Here is an 18,601-nt window from a genome sequence, read left to right as displayed (position 1 = left end):
CAAATGAAGATTAAGTGCACATTACGCTTTATGACTGATAAGGAAAATGTGTTATACGAGACGAGCAAATATTCTGCAAAGGCGACACCTTAATAAATATATGCCAAAAGAATATGCATAAAAATGCTGGCAACTTGAGTAATTTTTAAAGAAATGAAAGGTGACGGATGTGAGAAATCTGGCTGACAAGTTGCAGACATATATCTTGAGTTTTCACTGAAAGAGTTTTCACGAAGCGCTAGTGCGTGGATTAATATTATGATGCTTATTGATAACCAGTTAAATAATACTTTTGCGCTGAATATAGCTTGCGTTTTGGCTCAGCTCAATAGGTTAGTAGGTAGATACTATGTTCTTTTCATGTCATCAAAGTTTGCTTGATATACTTTAACGTGTTGCCAAGTTAAAGAGATTTGCTTGAGTCTTGGCTGAGTTACGATAGTCTGTCATATTGGTGGGTAGAACTTCTTATTTAAAGATTCAATGCGCTACGACAGCTTATTGCCGAAAAACATCTGCTAAAACACTTAAAAGTTAAAACCCTTAATGTGATTAAAGTTTCGTTTTATTTGTTTCTTTTTGCGCATTTTCAAATTGAGACATTTCCGAATTCTAAAGAACTTGGAAAACTTGCAAAGTAGGCAGGAAGCTTGAGCAAAGAGACTGACTTAGCTGAACTAATCACAAGCTAAACGACCTCTAATAGCAGCCTGAACTTTTGTCAACAATGTAGACAGACACACACACACATAAGTACACACATGGAGACACAGCCGAACATGCCAAAAAGAGAGCATAGTGTACGACGGGCTAAACTTTTGCCATTGCAATGCTTCAGTCATTTCCGCAGCTTTGTTATAGATGGAGAGCAAGATGAATAGAGGCAGAGACTGAGGAATAGATGGTAGGAATTTCGAGAGCTTATCAGGGAACAAAAAGCAGCTGTCGAGGGGTGGTGGAGGGGGCAATAGCATCAGCAGCAGCAGCAGCAGCGGAGATAAGATTAAAAAGTTTTTAATAAGACGACACTAAAAGCATCAAAAGGAAAATTTTTGCTGCATATGTGGAAAAGTGGTGGCAGGGAAAACTTTTAGCTGCTAAGCGAGCAAACTTGAACTTTAAGCTGATCACAAAAAGAACAACAACAACAAATGGAGCAGATGAAGCAGCTGCACAGTATGCAATAAAAGTATTAGCAGCAAGCGCAACAATGTTCAATCAAATATTAAGCGTGTGCAACAGCAGAAGCTGCCACAATGCGTTGAGCAAGGGTTTGAGCAAACGCGGCTTGGCATATGTAAAACCTCTTTGAAATGGCTTATCAGAGCGTTGTATTGGCCAAAAGGCAGGCAGCGAAACGCGTCAGCGCCAGAATGCAGCGACGACGACGACAGCTGCACAATTTTCAATATGTGACACATGGTGAGCAGGGAAAAAAAGAACAGGACGCAGGACACGCGCTGACGTCTAAAGCCAAAGCTAAAGCCATAGACCATAGAGCATAGACCGTAAACCCAAAGCAGATCCTTTGGCAGCAGCCGACGTTGCCGCCGCCGCCGCCGCCGCCGCCGCAGCCGCCGCGATTTGCTGGCGGCTGTGGCTGTTGCAAGTTAAAAGAAAGAAAAAAAAAAAATGGTGGCTGCTGCTTTGCATACGGCTGCTAAAAGCGTATCCGTGCAGTTTTCAATAATGCAAGTTTGAAGACTATACCAAACCAAGCATACTCAACTCGATGCCCTTTGCGCTGCCCCCTTTAAACCCCCAGCTGCATGCAACTGCGAGTCGTCGCGTATTGTGTTGCATTTTGTTTATGCATGCGACAGCATCAAAGCTCAAGATGTTTGGGGCTGTGGCACAGGCACGGGCTGGGGTTAGCTTATTGAAGTTTGAGGCCATGTCGTATTTTAGAATGTGCTTTATTTTTCTCTTTGCCAAGCACTTTGACAAATCGATGGGGGGTGTGTTTGAAAAACTATATTTTTGAATGAAAATTGCAAAGTAAAGTAACAGCTGCGAATGGTTTATGTATGAGGCTGAATAGCTAGATATGTGCGCTTTTTAAATATTTGAAAATGCAAAGTCAATCCAGGTGAATATTTGTTGGACTACAAATAAAATCAAGCCATATCAAGTACTATAGAAATGTAGGCCACATTTATCACTATGGAAATGTCGAGCTTATGCTCACTCGAAAAATGTTGTATCAATTATTTACTCACAATAAAATGCGCTTTATATAATTGACATATAATCTGTAAAGAGTATTAAACCTCCAAAACATTTCATTTAAATATATATGAATAACACTATTTTTTTTTAGTTGTTCAGTTATATTGAATAATTAAATAATATAATTATTGACTGAGTGCTATTGCTCAATTATTTTATATACACTATAATTTTGACATATTATTGTTTTGTTATATGACTGTTGAGTATAGTTTTCCCTCCATTTTCCGTAGTTTTTTTTTTTTTTAATGTTTTTCCCCATTACTATAAATGCTTCCATTTAACCACCAGAGCCCCGATAGGAGCTCATTTTACTTCAGTTCGATCAACAAACATTGGGAACAATTCGGTCTCTCCACCATATATTGCTTTAATGTCTTCGGCTAGGAAAAAAGCTGAAAATTTAAGAAAAGGTGGACATTATAATAAAAGAATTTAGTTTTTATGGTATGATTGACCTTACAGTTTGAATTTGTGAGTACAAAAATATAAAAACAAATGTCGGTTGAACCAAATGGGGGATATGTTTGGGGAATCTTCTAAAGAGCACGCTTCTTATGTGCTTAGTCGCCTCCAACGCTCGCATCTTTATTTATTTCGTCTCGTAGTATGCGATAAAGAAGATTCGGGAATTGCTTAATATCATTTTTGGTAAGATGACCACGCTCGTACATTTCATGGAAGAGCTACAAAATATTATATATTTTTCATTTGATTAGTAAAACCTTATTGAGTGAGCTTTTTATAGCCGCGAAGAGATTACCCTCTCTCTCGAACCTCTATATTTCATTGTTGGGCTAAGTTTTTATAGCCTAGAAAAGATGTTTTCATACATATTTTTTACGTTTTCCACTGCCCAGACAAAAAGTTCTTAGATCAAATACATTTTTTTATGGTTATGAAAAAAATACTGAATCCTTGGCATATTTCAAAAGCTTTTCTGACTTTTCTACTTTTAAAAATACATAGATATTGCTTTTGCCCCATTAAAGGTCTTAAAAACCATTTAAAGGGCTAATTTCTTTTTGAGCTAACACTTTTAGACCCATTATTGAGATTTTTTTTTCTTTTTTAAAAAATACTCGAACATTTAGGAAAATTGTGTTTAGAGAAGCTTAATCGTTTCAAAATACAGCTCGATCCTTAGACGCTTTTCTGAATTTCTACATTTTAGGATGATTTCGGGTTTTTTTTTCTCGTCTGAATGTAACCGAAATCAAAAATCATTTTTAATGAAATAACCTTCCTACTAGTATATTATATAGCTGATAGGAATTGTGCATTGCCCTATTTTACCCAACTCTAGCTGTCTACTCACCACCTCCTTGAACTGCCCGCAATTGACAGCCGCCGTCCGTTGTGTGCGCCACTCGACTTGCAGCTGTTTGTCGGCCTCATTGATTGGCTGCGGCATCCAATCCATCACGTCCTTGTTACAAACTGCTTGCTTGGCTAACTTGGCGGAGCTTTTGATTTTCCTAGCCGGCCTATGCTTAGCCTTGGCTCGGGGCTTGGACTTGGACCTGGCAGCCAACTGCAGTTGCATCTGCTGCTGCTGTTGCTGGTTGAGGCCTGCTTTGGAGCTGGTGCTTATGATTTTAGAGCTGCCCGCTTGCAGACGTCCGCCGACCGCATGGTTAACCGCATGCTTGGCCAGGAATTCGGCATCGAGGCGGGATTCCCGTTCCAGGCGACGTGCGCGTCTTGCTCGGCGCTGCAACTGGCGGCGTTGTGAGCGTCGATGGGACTTGATGACGGCCATGCTGCGCTTGTGCCGTATGCGTGCGCCCACTGATATCATTTTGTCCGGACTGGTGTCCATATCCTGATTCGATTCCACTTGCTGCTTGTCAACCATCTGCCAAATGCCCACCCTTTCCTTGCCCGCATTCTGTTGCAACAATCTAGCCTTTTGCAAATGTATATCCTTGGCAATAGCCAGCGCCTCCATGCGCTTCTGTTTGAGCAAATTCGAGAAATTCTGTGTATTCTTCTGCAGGAATATATGCTGTAGCTTCTGTTTGCGCTGTCGCAAATGACGCAGCTGATCCTGTTCGGTTAACAGCTGCTGTTGCAGTTTCTGTTGCTTCAAATGCTCACGATTGAGACGAATGCGACCCTTGCTGGTGTTATTCTCCTTAAACATGGACACCTCTTTGAATTGATTATAGAACTTAAAATAATAGTTGACTCGATCGCTATTTGTGGGCGGCATGATCCGTCTATAGTTGCCCAAATGGCTCTCCTCCCAGGCAATTTGCTGGGCCAAGGCGCCCAGGGAACATGCCTGATTCAGGTCAGCGCCACCGGCGGCTCTTTGCGGTGTCACCGCCGACTTGCTGGGTGTGACTGCGCGCCGCCGATGCGCCTGCTGCCTCATTAAACGATCCCTAAGCTGTGCACGATCCTCCCGAATAATCTCCTCCTTGTCGACGAGCGGCGTGCTAATTAAATTCAATGTATCCCGTATTAACGGGCGCTTCACTTCATAGTCAACGGGCTCGCCGCCGGATAGGCTTGGCGTATGGTTCACCTCCAAAATGTACGGTTTGAGCTTCCAATCCACGAGTATATCAAAGCCCAGCAACTGAAAGCATGCCTGAATCTTGTCGTGCTTGGGGAAACACAAATGATAATTATGCTTCAGCACCGGCCATGCGCTAATCACAGTCTTGATGATCGCATCATCCACCGCTGCCCAGAACTCTTCCACGCTGTAGTTGTGGTCCACGAGCCACTTGTTGTAGGCGCTCAATTTGCGCTTGGAGCCACCATCATTGCCACTGCCCGCATCATAGTTCGAATTCCGACGATTCACACAATAGTTGGTCAAGTGCATGAACATGTTATTACTGTTACCCAGTGCCGGGGGCTTGTATTTGTGCGTCGCAAAACGAGCCAAACCCTCATTGTACACAAATATGCGCAATGGATCCACTGAGGTAACCAGTGTATAGACACGCAAATCAAATTTATAGCCATCGATAAGAAGGGGCTGCGAAATGAAAGGAAATCAAGTTGTTAGAGAAAGAGTTTGTGCTGAATTTTTGAGAATAGCTGAAGAAAGAAAAATTAAGACTGATTACAGCTGGGGTAAAGGCTATTTAAATGTCGTATTTTTTATTTTATTCTATTTATTGGTGAGCGAATGCCGTATTCTCATATAAAAAGATATGATATAAAATAAGAAAGGGTATATAACATGACAGAAGTAAACAAAATATATGATATCTAAACTAAAAGCAAGAATTGCTCGACTTTTCCTGATGGAGTGAAGCAGTATTCTTGTTGAAGAAAAGCCCTGATGTGTGTTGGAGAGACAAGCCCAGATGCTTGCTGCTGTATCAAGTAAAATTGAGATATATATATCATATATTCAATGCAATAAACCTCTTCAACAGCATACCCTCTTGACCACTCATACTCACCTTATCAACGTAGGACTGACATATGAGCTTCTCCTGTCTGCCCACAGAGCGCAGATTATTGGTTAGCCAAATGCCACGCCCCTGACCCGATGAATATGGCTTGAGTATAAAGGTGCGCTTGTGTTTGTTCAAATAAACGGCCACATCGTACGTACTAAATAGAAATTTCGATTATTTCGATTAATTTCGCCTAGAACTATGTGTGTGTGTGTGTGTGTGTGTGTGTGTACTCACTCGGTGGGCAGCAGCCAGGTTTTGGGAAAGATGCGATAATCGCCTGGATACATTTTCAGCATGCGATTCAGATTGCGCGAGAGCAAATCCTTGCGACAGATCTCGCTCATGCCGGGAAAATGGTTGATTTGCTGAAAGCGCTTCATGCTCTTTAAAAGATCAAAGTGGGGCGTATTATCGCACCATTGCACGTTCCAGAGACGATGCTCGGGCACATGGGTCAGGCCCATGCCCTTGGTTACCTTGGCGATCAGTGGAAAGCGGGTATGCTCAACACAAATGCTGATCCGTATGCCGCGTATCAGAGGCTCAATGCCCGTTGGATCTAGCTTCAGACGTGGCTCATGCAACACATTATGGCAGGTGGTCTGTCGTCGTCTTTTCTTCGTGTGTTCATTGACCAGCGTATCGTCCTCGGAGAGCAGCAAATATGGACTGCCTCTTGCATCATCCACAAATGCATTGCCAATGGGCTGCCATTGAATTGTCGTTGAGACGGATCGACCGGGTGACCGGGTCGTCTGAGTTCTTGTTTGCTTGTTCTTTGGTGATCCGATTGCCTTGGTGCAATCGGCCACCCTGTAGGTTTTGTCGCTGCGCAATAGGTTTTTGACATCAAAGTAACGTGTGTATTGATTGGAGACCTTCTTTGACTTGAACTTTTTTATGGTAGTCATCTAAAGTATTTTTTAGTTCATAACATAATTTGTATCGATGCGAAGCAGTGTGCGTTTTAATCAAATATTACCGTTGCCTGGGAATTATTTAAAAGCAAAAGGGTTGCGAGTACCTAAAATTTTGACAGTTTTATGATTGACAATCAATGCAAATGCTGTAGGGTATATTTATTTTTCAAAAATTTTCTTGTTTGTTTTATTTTTTAATTCTTATAATTCTCAATCGTTAAAAAAAAATATTTGTGAATTTTTGTTAAACAAAGTTTTTTTTTAAATGTTTAAAAACTTATGAAATATTTTTGTTGAGTGCAGAGAAAACAAATTCTTATGCCTTGAAGTAATTAAGCAAACTTTTGCTAAAAACTTATTTATATTTAAAATTAAAATTAAATGTCCTTAATTCTAAAGAAAGTATTCTTATGACTACGAAATGTTAGCAAATAATTTTTAAATATTTATATTTTAGGAACAACTTCTAAGAATTTCTACAATTAAGATGCTTTGTCATTTAATGCCGATTTTCTTAAATTTATATCGGATGCAGAATAATTTTAAATAACCACAGTTTTTGTCCAGTAATATTTTGCAACGTCACAGCTGCTCTTAGTGTCAGCTTGTCTGTGTGGAACCTTCATAATCTATTATAACCGCATTTCATTGCTATAACATTTATCAGTAGCCAGCCTAACTTGGCCTGCTCCCCCGCAGTTGTAATCGAATCTTGTTGCTGTGGTTCAACCTGTCGCGTTTCTCCATTACCAAAGTCACGGTGCGCCTCTACCCACAAAATTGTCATGTGCAACACCTTGCGTTAGCTGATATGCCCCATGAGCAGAGGGCTTAGGTCAAGGGGGGATAGAAGAGTCTAGTAGTGAGTGGCTCATTAACCGCAGTTTAATCAAGTTTTAGATTTTTGTGGTTATTAGTTCAGGCAGTTGTTTATAGTTAATGTTTAAGGAAAGCTACACACAAATTATAGACCTAATATATATGACAACTAGATTTTTACAAGTAGTTGTTGTCGATGTTGTTGCTGCTGCTCTTGTTGTCATACGCTTGGTTAACTTTCATGACAAACACAACAATAACGCACATGCAAGCGCTTCATTTGGGTCGACACTTTCCAGCGTCGGCGTGATTGCCACCCAGTTGCACACATGACAATTCCCTTGCACAGACACATTACCTGGTCAGTGGTTGCACATTGCAATTGCCTTTGACTTGTTTATTGTTATATCCAATTACCAAATGTGTGTCGTACTGTGTGCCTCATTTTGCAATTTGGTAAGCGGGAAAGTGGTTGAGTTGATTTTTTTTTTTTTTTGTTATATATAGTTATTTTTGGTGGGGCACAAACGGAGCGTGTAATTTGTCAAGTTTATTTGGTTGAGCGACGTTCCGATTTTTTTTATTTTTCATTTTTTAAGTCTCTCTCCCTCTCGCTCTCTTTCTGGCTTTTGGGCACGCCCACTTTGGCTCACTAATTAGCTGCCCAGCTGCTGCCCCGTTTGCTTGTTGTTTACTTGCTTTTGTATTGTTGCTAATTATGCGCGCTTTGTCTCCGACACTTTTTGGTAAACAAAAATAAAAGCAAAATAAAAACAATAAAAAAGTGTTGGCTACTTTAAACATGCTCAAATATTAATGATAGTGCACGCACAGGAAAAAGCTGCTGCTGCTGCGGCTACTGTTGACACGGATAACAAGGAGTGTTGCCTTGAGAAGAGACAGATAAGCGACAGAGAAACGACCAGAGAATTTACGATTAATGTTTGTTAAACAACAGTTGAAGAACTAGAAGAATGTGGCTCAGGCTGTGCTGAGGCTTAGTGCGGCTTCTCAGTGAGCTAGTTTAACATTTTAGCTAAATTGAAAAAGTTTTTGTGCACATTTCAAAACTATTTATGGGTATTATATAACTGAAACTTGTCTTGACGGGTTGCCTAAACGATATAAACTAACAACTAAATAAAATAAAATTTAATTAAATTATGGTAAATAAAATTTTAAACAAATTCGACGCATCTTTTGATCTAAAATGCTTTTGTGTTCGCAATTATTTATGGAAAATCTACCAAAAATATTTATATATTTTAGTCAGCTCATTTTTAATGAATAAAAGACTTTCATCAATTTGAACATAACACTTCGTTGAATAGCAACTTTTGTTGATTTAATATTTAATGTTTCAGTTTTTACTGACATCTAATTGGCTCAAACGATAAGCGGAAATCAATTTAAAAAGCATGCCAATTAAAAATAAAAAAAACCTATCGAATTGCGCTTCGACGCGCTCTTCATTTCTGCAAACAATGTATAGAGCAAATCAAATATATATCTTTAAAGCATATTAATATTGTTGTTAAATATTCAATTGAGTACGTTTTGCTGCTGCTGCTCTGCTGCTGATTTTTTAATCAAGTGGGGGGCAAAAAAGGAAAACAAAAACGAAATAAGCTTATGCCAAACTGCATTAACAATTTAAAGGTGTGCACATTTAATTTGTAGCTGCAAGCAAATTATTTCCAAAAAAAAAGAGGCAAGGAAAAAGTTAGTGAGGCGGAAAACTCGAGCGCGTATTAATAAAAAATTAAAAAAAAAATCCATGCTGAAAAACAAGTTGGGTGTTGGGTGGCGAGAAAGGGAAGAAAAGAGAGCGAGGTAGAGATAGAGAAAAAGGACAGGGAGAGAGAGAGAGAGATAGAGAAAAGACGGAAAGGGAAAGAGAAGAAAATTAGAGGCTAGGTTAGAACGAGAGCAAAAAATACGTATTTCATAAAGTTGCAGTTTGGGCAGCTTAAAAAATTCTGAAATGGAGCATAAATTACAATGTGTGTGTGTGTGTGTGTGTGTGTGTGTGTGTGTGGGTGGGAAGAGGACGGTGTAGTAAGTGTGTGTGTGTGTGTTGCTAAAATCCTTTTATTTTTATGTGCCCGCGGGAAATGCTCAATCTCTAGCGCCGCTTTGCACTAAGCGAACATTAAAAATTAATCTTTTAATTACTGGGGCCCAACTACAACAACAATAGCTGCTGCAACAACGTCAATGTGTGTGTTTGTGCATGTGTGTGTATTTAGGCGCCTTTGTGCGCAGCAGCTATTAATTACTCGTACTTCCCAACGATATAGATCTTTGTATAATACACGCCCACGCACGCAATGATTGCTATTATAGCCCACAGCCACGCCCCGTGTATATAAATATATATATATATGTATATGTATGCTGCAATTGCTTTTGTTAGCTGGCAGCCGGCAGCCATTTTGTGTGTGTGTAGCCTGTGCAATGGCAGCCATTTTGTATGGCAAACGGCAGCATCAACTGGTTCAACAGGCGCCCCAAAAAGTATGCAACAACAAAAGCAAAATAATTTCGCGTTGGCATATAATAATAACAATAACAAAATGCAGCACAACTGAAAGTAGAAGCAGCAACAGCAGCTTAAGAATAACAACAAAAAACAAGAATAGTTGTAATAATAACAAGAATTTCTGCGTTCCTTTGAAACTTGGCCACGTGACTTCGCAGCCAAAGCCTCGAACAAAACCCAAAGCCAAAACTCAAAACTTGAGCTAAGCACATGAGCAGCTTACAGCCACGCCCCCTGAATACATATATACATGTATATAGTTCGCCCTAATCCCAAACACAGTTTACCACTTGAAAACGCTTGATGTTTTTGCTGCATCTTTCACATTTTGTCACAATTTCTGGATTATTCGCACATTTACTGAATATCTCAACCATTTTTAATTGCTTTCAATTGACCCTCAACCCAAAAAAAACTTTGCACATAAAGTTAAGCGCAACAATAGCTGTGCCACACATTTGATTTTAATTGAATTTTGACCGCTTACACTTTAAGCATTAACACTGCGAAGGGGCAGTTGCGGCACGCTTTTAATGCCAAAAGTTTTCTCGTGCGTTGCGCCCAACCTTCCCCCTAAAAAAGCGTTTCCCGTGCAAAAAACTTTGCTAACGGAATTAAAGAACATACTCAAAATTTCTCTAAACGTCCGTCTAGTTGAATGAATAGTTACCCAAAAAAAAAAAAAAAAACTGCACAAATGACAATTTGCGAGTTAAGCGATAAAGTTAAGCCAGACTTCCAGCTGTGCGTATTGTATAAAATGTGCTCCATTGTGCATGTGTCAGATAAGTATGGAATATAGTATAGAAGATACATTGTCTATACTCTATATAGAGTATCTATAGAGTATACGGCTTATATAGAACATACATACAGAATATGTTATATATATTCATTGTGCATATCAAAGAAGTACGTTGCAGTCTATACTTACTTATATAGACTTAAGCAAGAGGTACCTCGTCAAATGTTAATAAATTTTAAATCTATACAAAGCTATGCTTGGTTTACTAGCTGCATAAAAGAATCTTGGTTAACTGATTTGCAGATCTTGAAATGTGTAAATATCATTTCAAGTATACATCCATTTGTATTGGGTTTACTTGACGCATTTTCCTTAAGTTCAACTGCGTTCGCTTGTCGAGTATTCACCGGGCGAATTCTATATTTTATGCTAGAGAACTGGCTCTGAGCTTTGATTACTTCTGAACTGCATGTACATCTTACACGTATTTAAAAAATATACAATTTTTTTTTTAATTCAAAAGGAATGAAATATATATTTTAGTTTGAGATTATTTCAAGCCAGCTACACTAAGATTTATAAAATAAAAAAAATAAAACGAAAATTATTTATAAGCTAGCTCGAAGTTCGGGGCTTAATTTGCTAAAATAAAAAAAAGTATATATATCTCCGAAACATCTCTTAAAAATTCTCTAAAAGCATGTGAGATTATGTTTATTTGTGCCAAAATGAATATCATATGCATATACTATATATAGAATTCATAGCTGACTTATGTTTGCTCTTGTCAATATTTGTATGCATATTAATGCAAATGAAATTACATAAATATCTAAATGAAATGCACTTTTGATGGCTCTTATGCAACCTAATCCCTTAGACAGGGCTTTATATACATATATATATATAATGGAGCTCAGTATGACAATCATATCAAATTTGTGACATTTGTGCGTTGTTTCTGTTGATTTATATGCCTGGTATATAGAATAGACGTTCTATGAATACATATAGATATACTCTACTACGCTCGTAATTATGCATGAATCACGAAATCAACTGCTGTTTCTGCTTCTGCAACGCGTCCGTCTGGACTGGGCTTTATGTAGCCTGAATTTCGACCCGAAACGCATGAATGAACGCGCCAGGAACAAAAATATATGCACATAAATTTCATCAGCTCGGGTGCAATGAAAATGTTGAAATGTTAAAATGCTCGCACGTAATACACAAAAAAAAAAAGGTCATTTGTAATGCAAAACAAAAAGGAAAACAGCAACTGAAATAGAAACAAAACTAAAAACGTGGCCGGCCAAACACAAAAGTTCTGCGAAAATCTTTTTGCTTGATTTTAACAACATTTTTATACTTGAGTTTTTGTTCTGCATGCTTTTATTTTATGGTATTTATTTGAGTTGTGTGCAGCGCATAAACAACCAACGCATTTGTAATCAAAATAAAACTTAACAACTGCCCCAGCAGCAAGTGGGGCATGCCACAAGCAGCAGCAGCAGCAAAAACGACAGCAAGAACAAGTGACAGCCGCGCTGCTAAGTATGCAGCACATTTTGCTCTTTTTTTTTTTTTTTAACTTGCTCAACTCCTCCAGTGCGAAAGTGCGCGAAAGGGGAATCTCTTACTTGGTTAGGGTATTTCAGTTAATGCTAGATTTGACAACATTACCAGCTCTTTTTGGTTTCCACACTTGACTTGGGCTTAGCGGAAATTATTTGTATTCCTTTTGTAATTTAGAAGCTGGCGGCAAGCAACAATCTGTCAGATAACAACTTTCAATATATTTCATTCTTAAGTTTCTCATAAGTCCAAAGCCTCGGCTTTGGCTTTCCTTAAGATTAATATCGTTCTCATGTGAGGATCAGTTTGTTTTTCCTGAAGAGAATTATTCTAATTTACTAATGGATGTCGAACTTATTTTTACTTAAATATTTTGCCCCGACTTGGCTTTAAGTTTAAGCACAAGTTTTCTTGCTTCTTTTGTTTTTCTGTTTGTGTGTTAGCTCTCGTGTATTCATGAAATATTTATTTAGATGTGACGGAAATGTATGTGGCATGCCGCAACAAATTGCATGCAAAATGATGGCAGGCAACGGGGTCATGTTAAGAAATGTGACACCTTTATGATGGAAGGGTGGAAGGAGCGGAAGGGTGGGCGAGGGGTAGGGCTGGGGCAGGAAAGCTACGACGCGTTATGGCCAGGTGGAATTGCCAGGGCATTGTCAATGTCATAATTTGCCATAATGTGTACGATGCGACGCTAGGTGAGGAAGGGTGTAGGGAGAAGAGAGGCTGAAAGGGGCACCGAGCAGAAGAAGCAGCAGAAGTTTCCCCGCCCCGCCCCGTTCCGGCACAATGTGAATGTGGATGCTGATGATGTTGCATGTCCATGTCGAGATGTCGATGGCGATGTCGAGATGTCGATGTCAATGTCATTTGGCTTTTGCCAGCGGCCGAAAGGACTGAAAGCCACACGCTGTATGTGTGCTATATTGTATAGGTGTGTGTGTGTGTGTGTGTGTGTGTTCAACTTAGTTGCAAAGTTAACGATGCGCCATGACAACACTCCATCAACATGGACAGCATGCCCAGTTAGACAGCAGGGCCGGTACAGGGCAGCCTGGCAAGCTTTTGAGGCGCCGTCTCTGTCGTTCCCCCCCTCAACGCTGTGCCCGCTTGATGCCACGTGTCATGTCCTTGGCTGCGCATTGTCAACATTAACAGAGCCGTGGGGCACAAAAAGGCGCATATCCAATTGCAAAAAAAAAAGCAAAGCACGAGAAACGGACGCATGTCGATAACAAAGCGTGAGTCGAGCCAAACGCAAACATTCAACCAACATTAGTGCCACGCCTCAAACACTCCCACGCACGCTCACACGTGGCACTTGCTGCAGCTGCCGCTTCACTACGACTTTGGTGTCTATTTTACTTGGTCATTAAATTTGGATTTTGTGCTGTGCATATCACTAGTGCTTGACTTTCCTGTTAAATACACACACACACACACAGCTTCACCTCGGCACACGCGTTTTGTGTGTTTGTGCAGGCAGCTCTTTAGTGGCCCCTTTGTGTGGCAAGCTCCGCTGCAGCAGTTCGCCTGCTGCTTCCACACTGTGTTGGCTGTGCTTTTTGCATGCCACACACACACTCACACACACACCCGCACACACATTTGCCTTTCACACACACTCGGCTTCCGTCGAACTGGAACCACTTTTGCCAGTGCTAAACAACGTTCACATGTCCGCTAGTTGTGCCGTCCCAGCAGAAGTTTGTTTTGTTTTTTTGTTTTACTTACGGTTTTGAGCCTTTTGTGGTTTTAGTGGTTTTCGCCTACGCTTTTTGCATGGCAATTGCCACAACAAAAAGGCTCTATTGAGTTGCTGGAAAACTAAGCTCTGGCCACACCAGAAATCGATTAGATGCACTTTGAAATAAACGATATGATTTTTAAGAGGAAAAGGATAACAAACAGCTCTTGAGGAAATTTCAAACCAAAATAAATAAACTTCAAATTTAAAACGTGAACGAAAATGCGACATCTGTAAAAATATTTTTCATAAAAATCTGTTTAAATTCCTAGAAATTCTCTTCGATTTTCGAACTAAAAAATAAAAATAAATAACTTTTTGAGAAATAAAATAAAATAAAAATATTACAACACAAATAAAAATTGTAATTAATAAAAAAAGGTTCAAACTAACTTTAGAGGCAACAAATTTAAAAATGTTAAGAATACAAATAATTAATTATTAATAATTAAATTACAAATTATGTAAATGCTTTATTCAAAAAACGGACTTTTACTTTGATAAACAGAAGTGTGAGAATGAATGTTGCCTAGGTTTGTTTTGTCTGCAATACTTGCAGCTTTCTCAGTTGATTACTTAATGCAAAAGATTTCTAGAATTTACTTAAAAAAATAGCATGAGCTCATAATATTATAGATATTATTATAATATATTATAAAATATATTATATATAATATATAGAAAAAAAAAACACTCACTAAGCACGTTTCGACTGATGGCACATATTTTCCCAAGAGAAAGTACAAGAATTATTAAAGTTAAGCAACTCAATTTGAGAGACACGTTTCAATAGGAACACCACATAGCGTTCGGAGCGAATCATAGTCAATTATATATATTGTCAAAGCCTTTGTTCTTGGCGATCATAAAAGTCATGGGTTTGTCTGTCAGACAGCACAGTCTCAGAGTCAAACTTAACTTCTTGACATGTTCGCACTACGTTTCGGCTTCATCGCATGCCTCGTCCTGAGCGCAGCGAATACCTACGATCTAGACAAGAATCTAGGCTTGAGCCTGATTCGTCTTCTTCGTGTGGCACGAGCTGTAACCGATGTGTCCGGCGCAACTGATGCAACAACTGCAACAACACCTGAAGCAACGACAATAACAACGGATCCATTAACAACTATAACAACAGGATCTCCAACCACCCCAGCTGCAACAACAATAACAACAGAGACTCCAACAACAATAACAACCGAGACTGTAACTACACCAACAACATTAACTGATTCTCCAACTACACCAACAATAACAACTACAGCAGCTCTTACAACCCCAACGACAATAACAACACTTGCTCCAACAACAATAACAACAGAGACTCCAACAACACAAATAACAATTTCAACAGATTCTCCAACTGTACCGGCAATAACAACAATAACCACACCAACTCCAACAATACCAACTATAACTACACCTGCTCTTACAACTCCGACAACAGTCACAGAGACTCCAACAACACCAACAACAATAACAGAGACTCCAACACCAACAGCATTTACAACAGATTCGCCAACTACACCAGCAATAACAACAATAACTACAGCATCTTCACCTACAATAACAACTATAACTACACCTGCTCTTACAACTCCAACAACAATAACAGAGACTTCAACAACACCAACGACGGCAACAACACCAACGACAGCAACAACAGCTGTGGCAACAACTCCTGCAACAACGGTATATATATATATATGCTTGTCTTTTTCTGGCATTCAGGTTTCGCTCACTTTGATTCTTTTTTTTTCATAGGTCACTATAATATTATTAACATTGAGATTAAATGGCGTCATAATTTTCCAACTTCGATTGAATTGCGAAAATATTAAATTAATTTTCGGCGCAACTCCAGTTACTGCCTGCTCCCTTTTACTTGCTTAACCTCTTTTCCTAAGTAATTTTGAATAAAAATAAATATGATTGTTTTTTATTTATTATAATTTTTTTCATATTTCAAAGTTTTAAATAATAAATTTCTATTTTATTATTTTATATTTATTTAAAATAAAATAGATTTAACAACCAAATTCAATTTCGATGTTTTTAAGATATTCATTATCAAATTTATTTTTAAATGTAATAATTTATTTTTTAACAAATTTCAATAGATTTAATTTTGTTTAAAATATTTATTTGTTTAATTTTTGTGTTAAATAATTAAAGTAATAAATTTTGGAAAGCTCAGGAGTTCACGTATTCAACATATAGTTAGCTAACAGATCTATATTTTAAGGCTTGGGTTCTTTAGATTTTATTAGAGGGTAGCTTAAAGTCCTGCACTTTAGATTCTCGTCGTTTAGACTCTCGACATAAGCATAAACATTATACTGAGTGCGCTATTTGTGTTTGAGAACTGATTACAGGGTATATGCAAGTCGAGCACTTTCGACTAAAGTCTGTTTTATTACTAGTACACATAATTTACAAAAATTCAGTTTTACTTTTGATAAATGCATTACTAATTATTTTTCCTTCCTTCGCTCTCTCTTTTCAGGTAAGTTTTCCAATGGTTCAAAGACTCTCGACTATCTGAATATAGATTATTAAGTTGTGCGTGAGTTTTAGATATAAGCAGATTATTAAGTATATCCCAGCCTTTGCCTTTTGTGATTACCTTTGCCTAGTTAATCTATTGAACTCAACACTCGGAGGCTGTCAGAGCGTCCAATCAATTGGTTTTTGCTCTTTATCAACAAACAAGCTGCCAGGCTTAAGCCATCAAAGGCACATCAAAAATATAAGTACAAACAGCAGCAGCAAATCTAACGCTGACCCAATAAATCACTAGAAAATTTCACACAAACAACACTCGAATATAATCTTTGGCCTCCAGGGGCCGAAAACAACAAACAAACAGAAAAATAATAAGAGAGGAAAAGCTCTGAAATAAGGACCCTAAAACTTGCTGCGTAATTCCCACGATAATAATCATAATAAAAATCAAGCGAGCGATAAAGCATAAAAGCAAATTACAAGTAAAATCTACACATACTTCCTGTACGAGAGGGGGAAACTCTGCAGCACTTCATGTGTTGCCAGATTGTTCGAAATATTGTTTTTCCTCATGTTGTTGCTCGGCCCCACATAAAAATAAAAGTTCTTTGCCGTCGAGCAAGCATATTCCATGAGCCAGAAACTTGCACATTGTCCAAATTATGTTTCAGCCGCCTGGCCAGCGTTCAGGACGTGTGTTTGCCTCTTTCTGTTTCATTTAATTTTTTTTTTTTTCGGCTCGAAACGTAGCGGCCATTTTTTTTGTGCTCTTCGTTTCGGCAGTTTGGCTGCAAAACTTTTCTCATAAACCGCGTACAAATTCAGCACGTATTAGGGTTAAACTGAGTGCCTGCCGCGCTCAACGCTAGAGGGCGCCACTTGGCGGCCTCAACGCGCAAAAATGATTTATGCTGATGAATTACTTGAAAATGTCATTACATTGGCGCAACGCCACCCACGAAATGGGCGGAAAATTCACTAAGTTGTCAAATGCAAGTCAACACAATACAATTTTATTTTTATCACAATTTATTTTCACTTTTTTATTTGACATAGACATGACATTTCCACAGCACAAGAGATGGCCAAATGGGAGGCTGTATGTGAGGCGCCGAGAGCTATTTGACGCCATTGGCGCATGAAAATTTATTGAAAATGTAGAAAAGAGAAAAATATGAGGATAAAAAAAAACACGCTTTATAAAATTGGACTTCGCCAAAGGCAAAGGCAGCAGCACAATTGGAATGTCAAAACGAACACCAAATTCTGACTGATTGGCATTAAATAGATTTAAGGGATGCGGAGCCTAGCAGGCATGTCATGATATCGAGGCTTAGAAAGATTTGCATAGATTTTCCATATTTTAAAATTGCAGAAAAATATCTACAAATATTTTATATTTACATATTCGGCTAAAGTTTAATACTTAAAGCTACTTGGGAAATGCTTTAAAATGGCTTAAGAGGTTCCTTTTTTGAAAAATATTTTAGATTTTCTCTTCTTTCTTTCTTTGAACATATTTTAAAACATTTTTCAAATGTTTCGTGGTATGCATACATCATATATACATCAGGTTTCTTATGAAGTCTTCAAGCCGATCGTTATTTTTTTTATAAATTTTCTTTTCTTTCCATTTAATTTAGTTTTCTTTTCTAATTGCATTCGGGCGGCTTTTCAGTTGCTTTTCATTTATTTTACATTTCTCTCTTTTGCAATTTTCTTCTATATTTGCTGAATGTTCTATGGAAAAACTGCGCTTTTGCGGATATGGAATTGCAATTGCACTGGCTGCCATTGTATTTCCTGTGCGAAATGCGCAATCATAATGAAAAATTTTGCGCTTGGCTAAATATTTCGGTTATCAGTCGGCGCCCACTTTCAATAATATTCGTCAGCAGATTTTTCGACCACCCGCAGCTGGCTTATCCTCCCATTAATCAAGCTGGCCGAATTTTCCAACTAGTACAACAGGGCAGTCACATTGTTGAGCTCGCATATAAAATTTAGTACCCTGCAAATTGTTATGATAGAATCATAAAATATCTTAAGCATAGATTGTCACTTATATTAGTATAAGTTGTTTAA

At 38.5% G+C, this 18,601-nt stretch overlaps 3 protein-coding genes across 24 annotated transcripts in view; 2 read left to right on the top strand and 1 right to left on the bottom strand.

Annotated features, from left to right (window-relative positions):
- sm (heterogeneous nuclear ribonucleoprotein L) overlaps positions 1-18,601 on the top strand; it is a 198,271-nt gene that overhangs the window by 93,742 nt on the left and 85,928 nt on the right. The gene's annotated exons all lie outside the window — the stretch shown is intronic.
- Positions 2,410-6,728, bottom strand: TTLL6A (Tubulin tyrosine ligase-like 6A). Its single transcript, XM_002049098.4, has 6 exons — positions 6,640-6,728; positions 5,892-6,568; positions 5,658-5,811; positions 3,548-5,224; positions 2,693-2,915; positions 2,410-2,624 (listed from the first exon to the last, which is right to left on the bottom strand). Exons 2-5 carry the CDS (start codon positions 6,566-6,568, stop codon positions 2,793-2,795), a joined length of 2,631 nt encoding a protein of 876 aa, XP_002049134.1. The 5' UTR covers positions 6,640-6,728; the 3' UTR covers positions 2,410-2,624; positions 2,693-2,792.
- LOC116651279 (uncharacterized) lies at positions 14,721-15,912 on the top strand. Its single transcript, XM_032437435.2, has 2 exons — positions 14,721-15,703; positions 15,776-15,912. The coding sequence occupies exons 1-2, from the start codon at positions 14,939-14,941 to the stop codon at positions 15,902-15,904; spliced, it is 894 nt and encodes a 297-aa protein (XP_032293326.1). The 5' UTR covers positions 14,721-14,938; the 3' UTR covers positions 15,905-15,912.

Source organism: Drosophila virilis, chromosome 5, assembly GCF_030788295.1.
Source record: "Drosophila virilis strain 15010-1051.87 chromosome 5, Dvir_AGI_RSII-ME, whole genome shotgun sequence".
NCBI classification, from domain to species: Eukaryota; Metazoa; Arthropoda; class Insecta; order Diptera; family Drosophilidae; genus Drosophila; species Drosophila virilis.
This window is presented reverse-complemented; position numbering and strand designations above follow the sequence as displayed.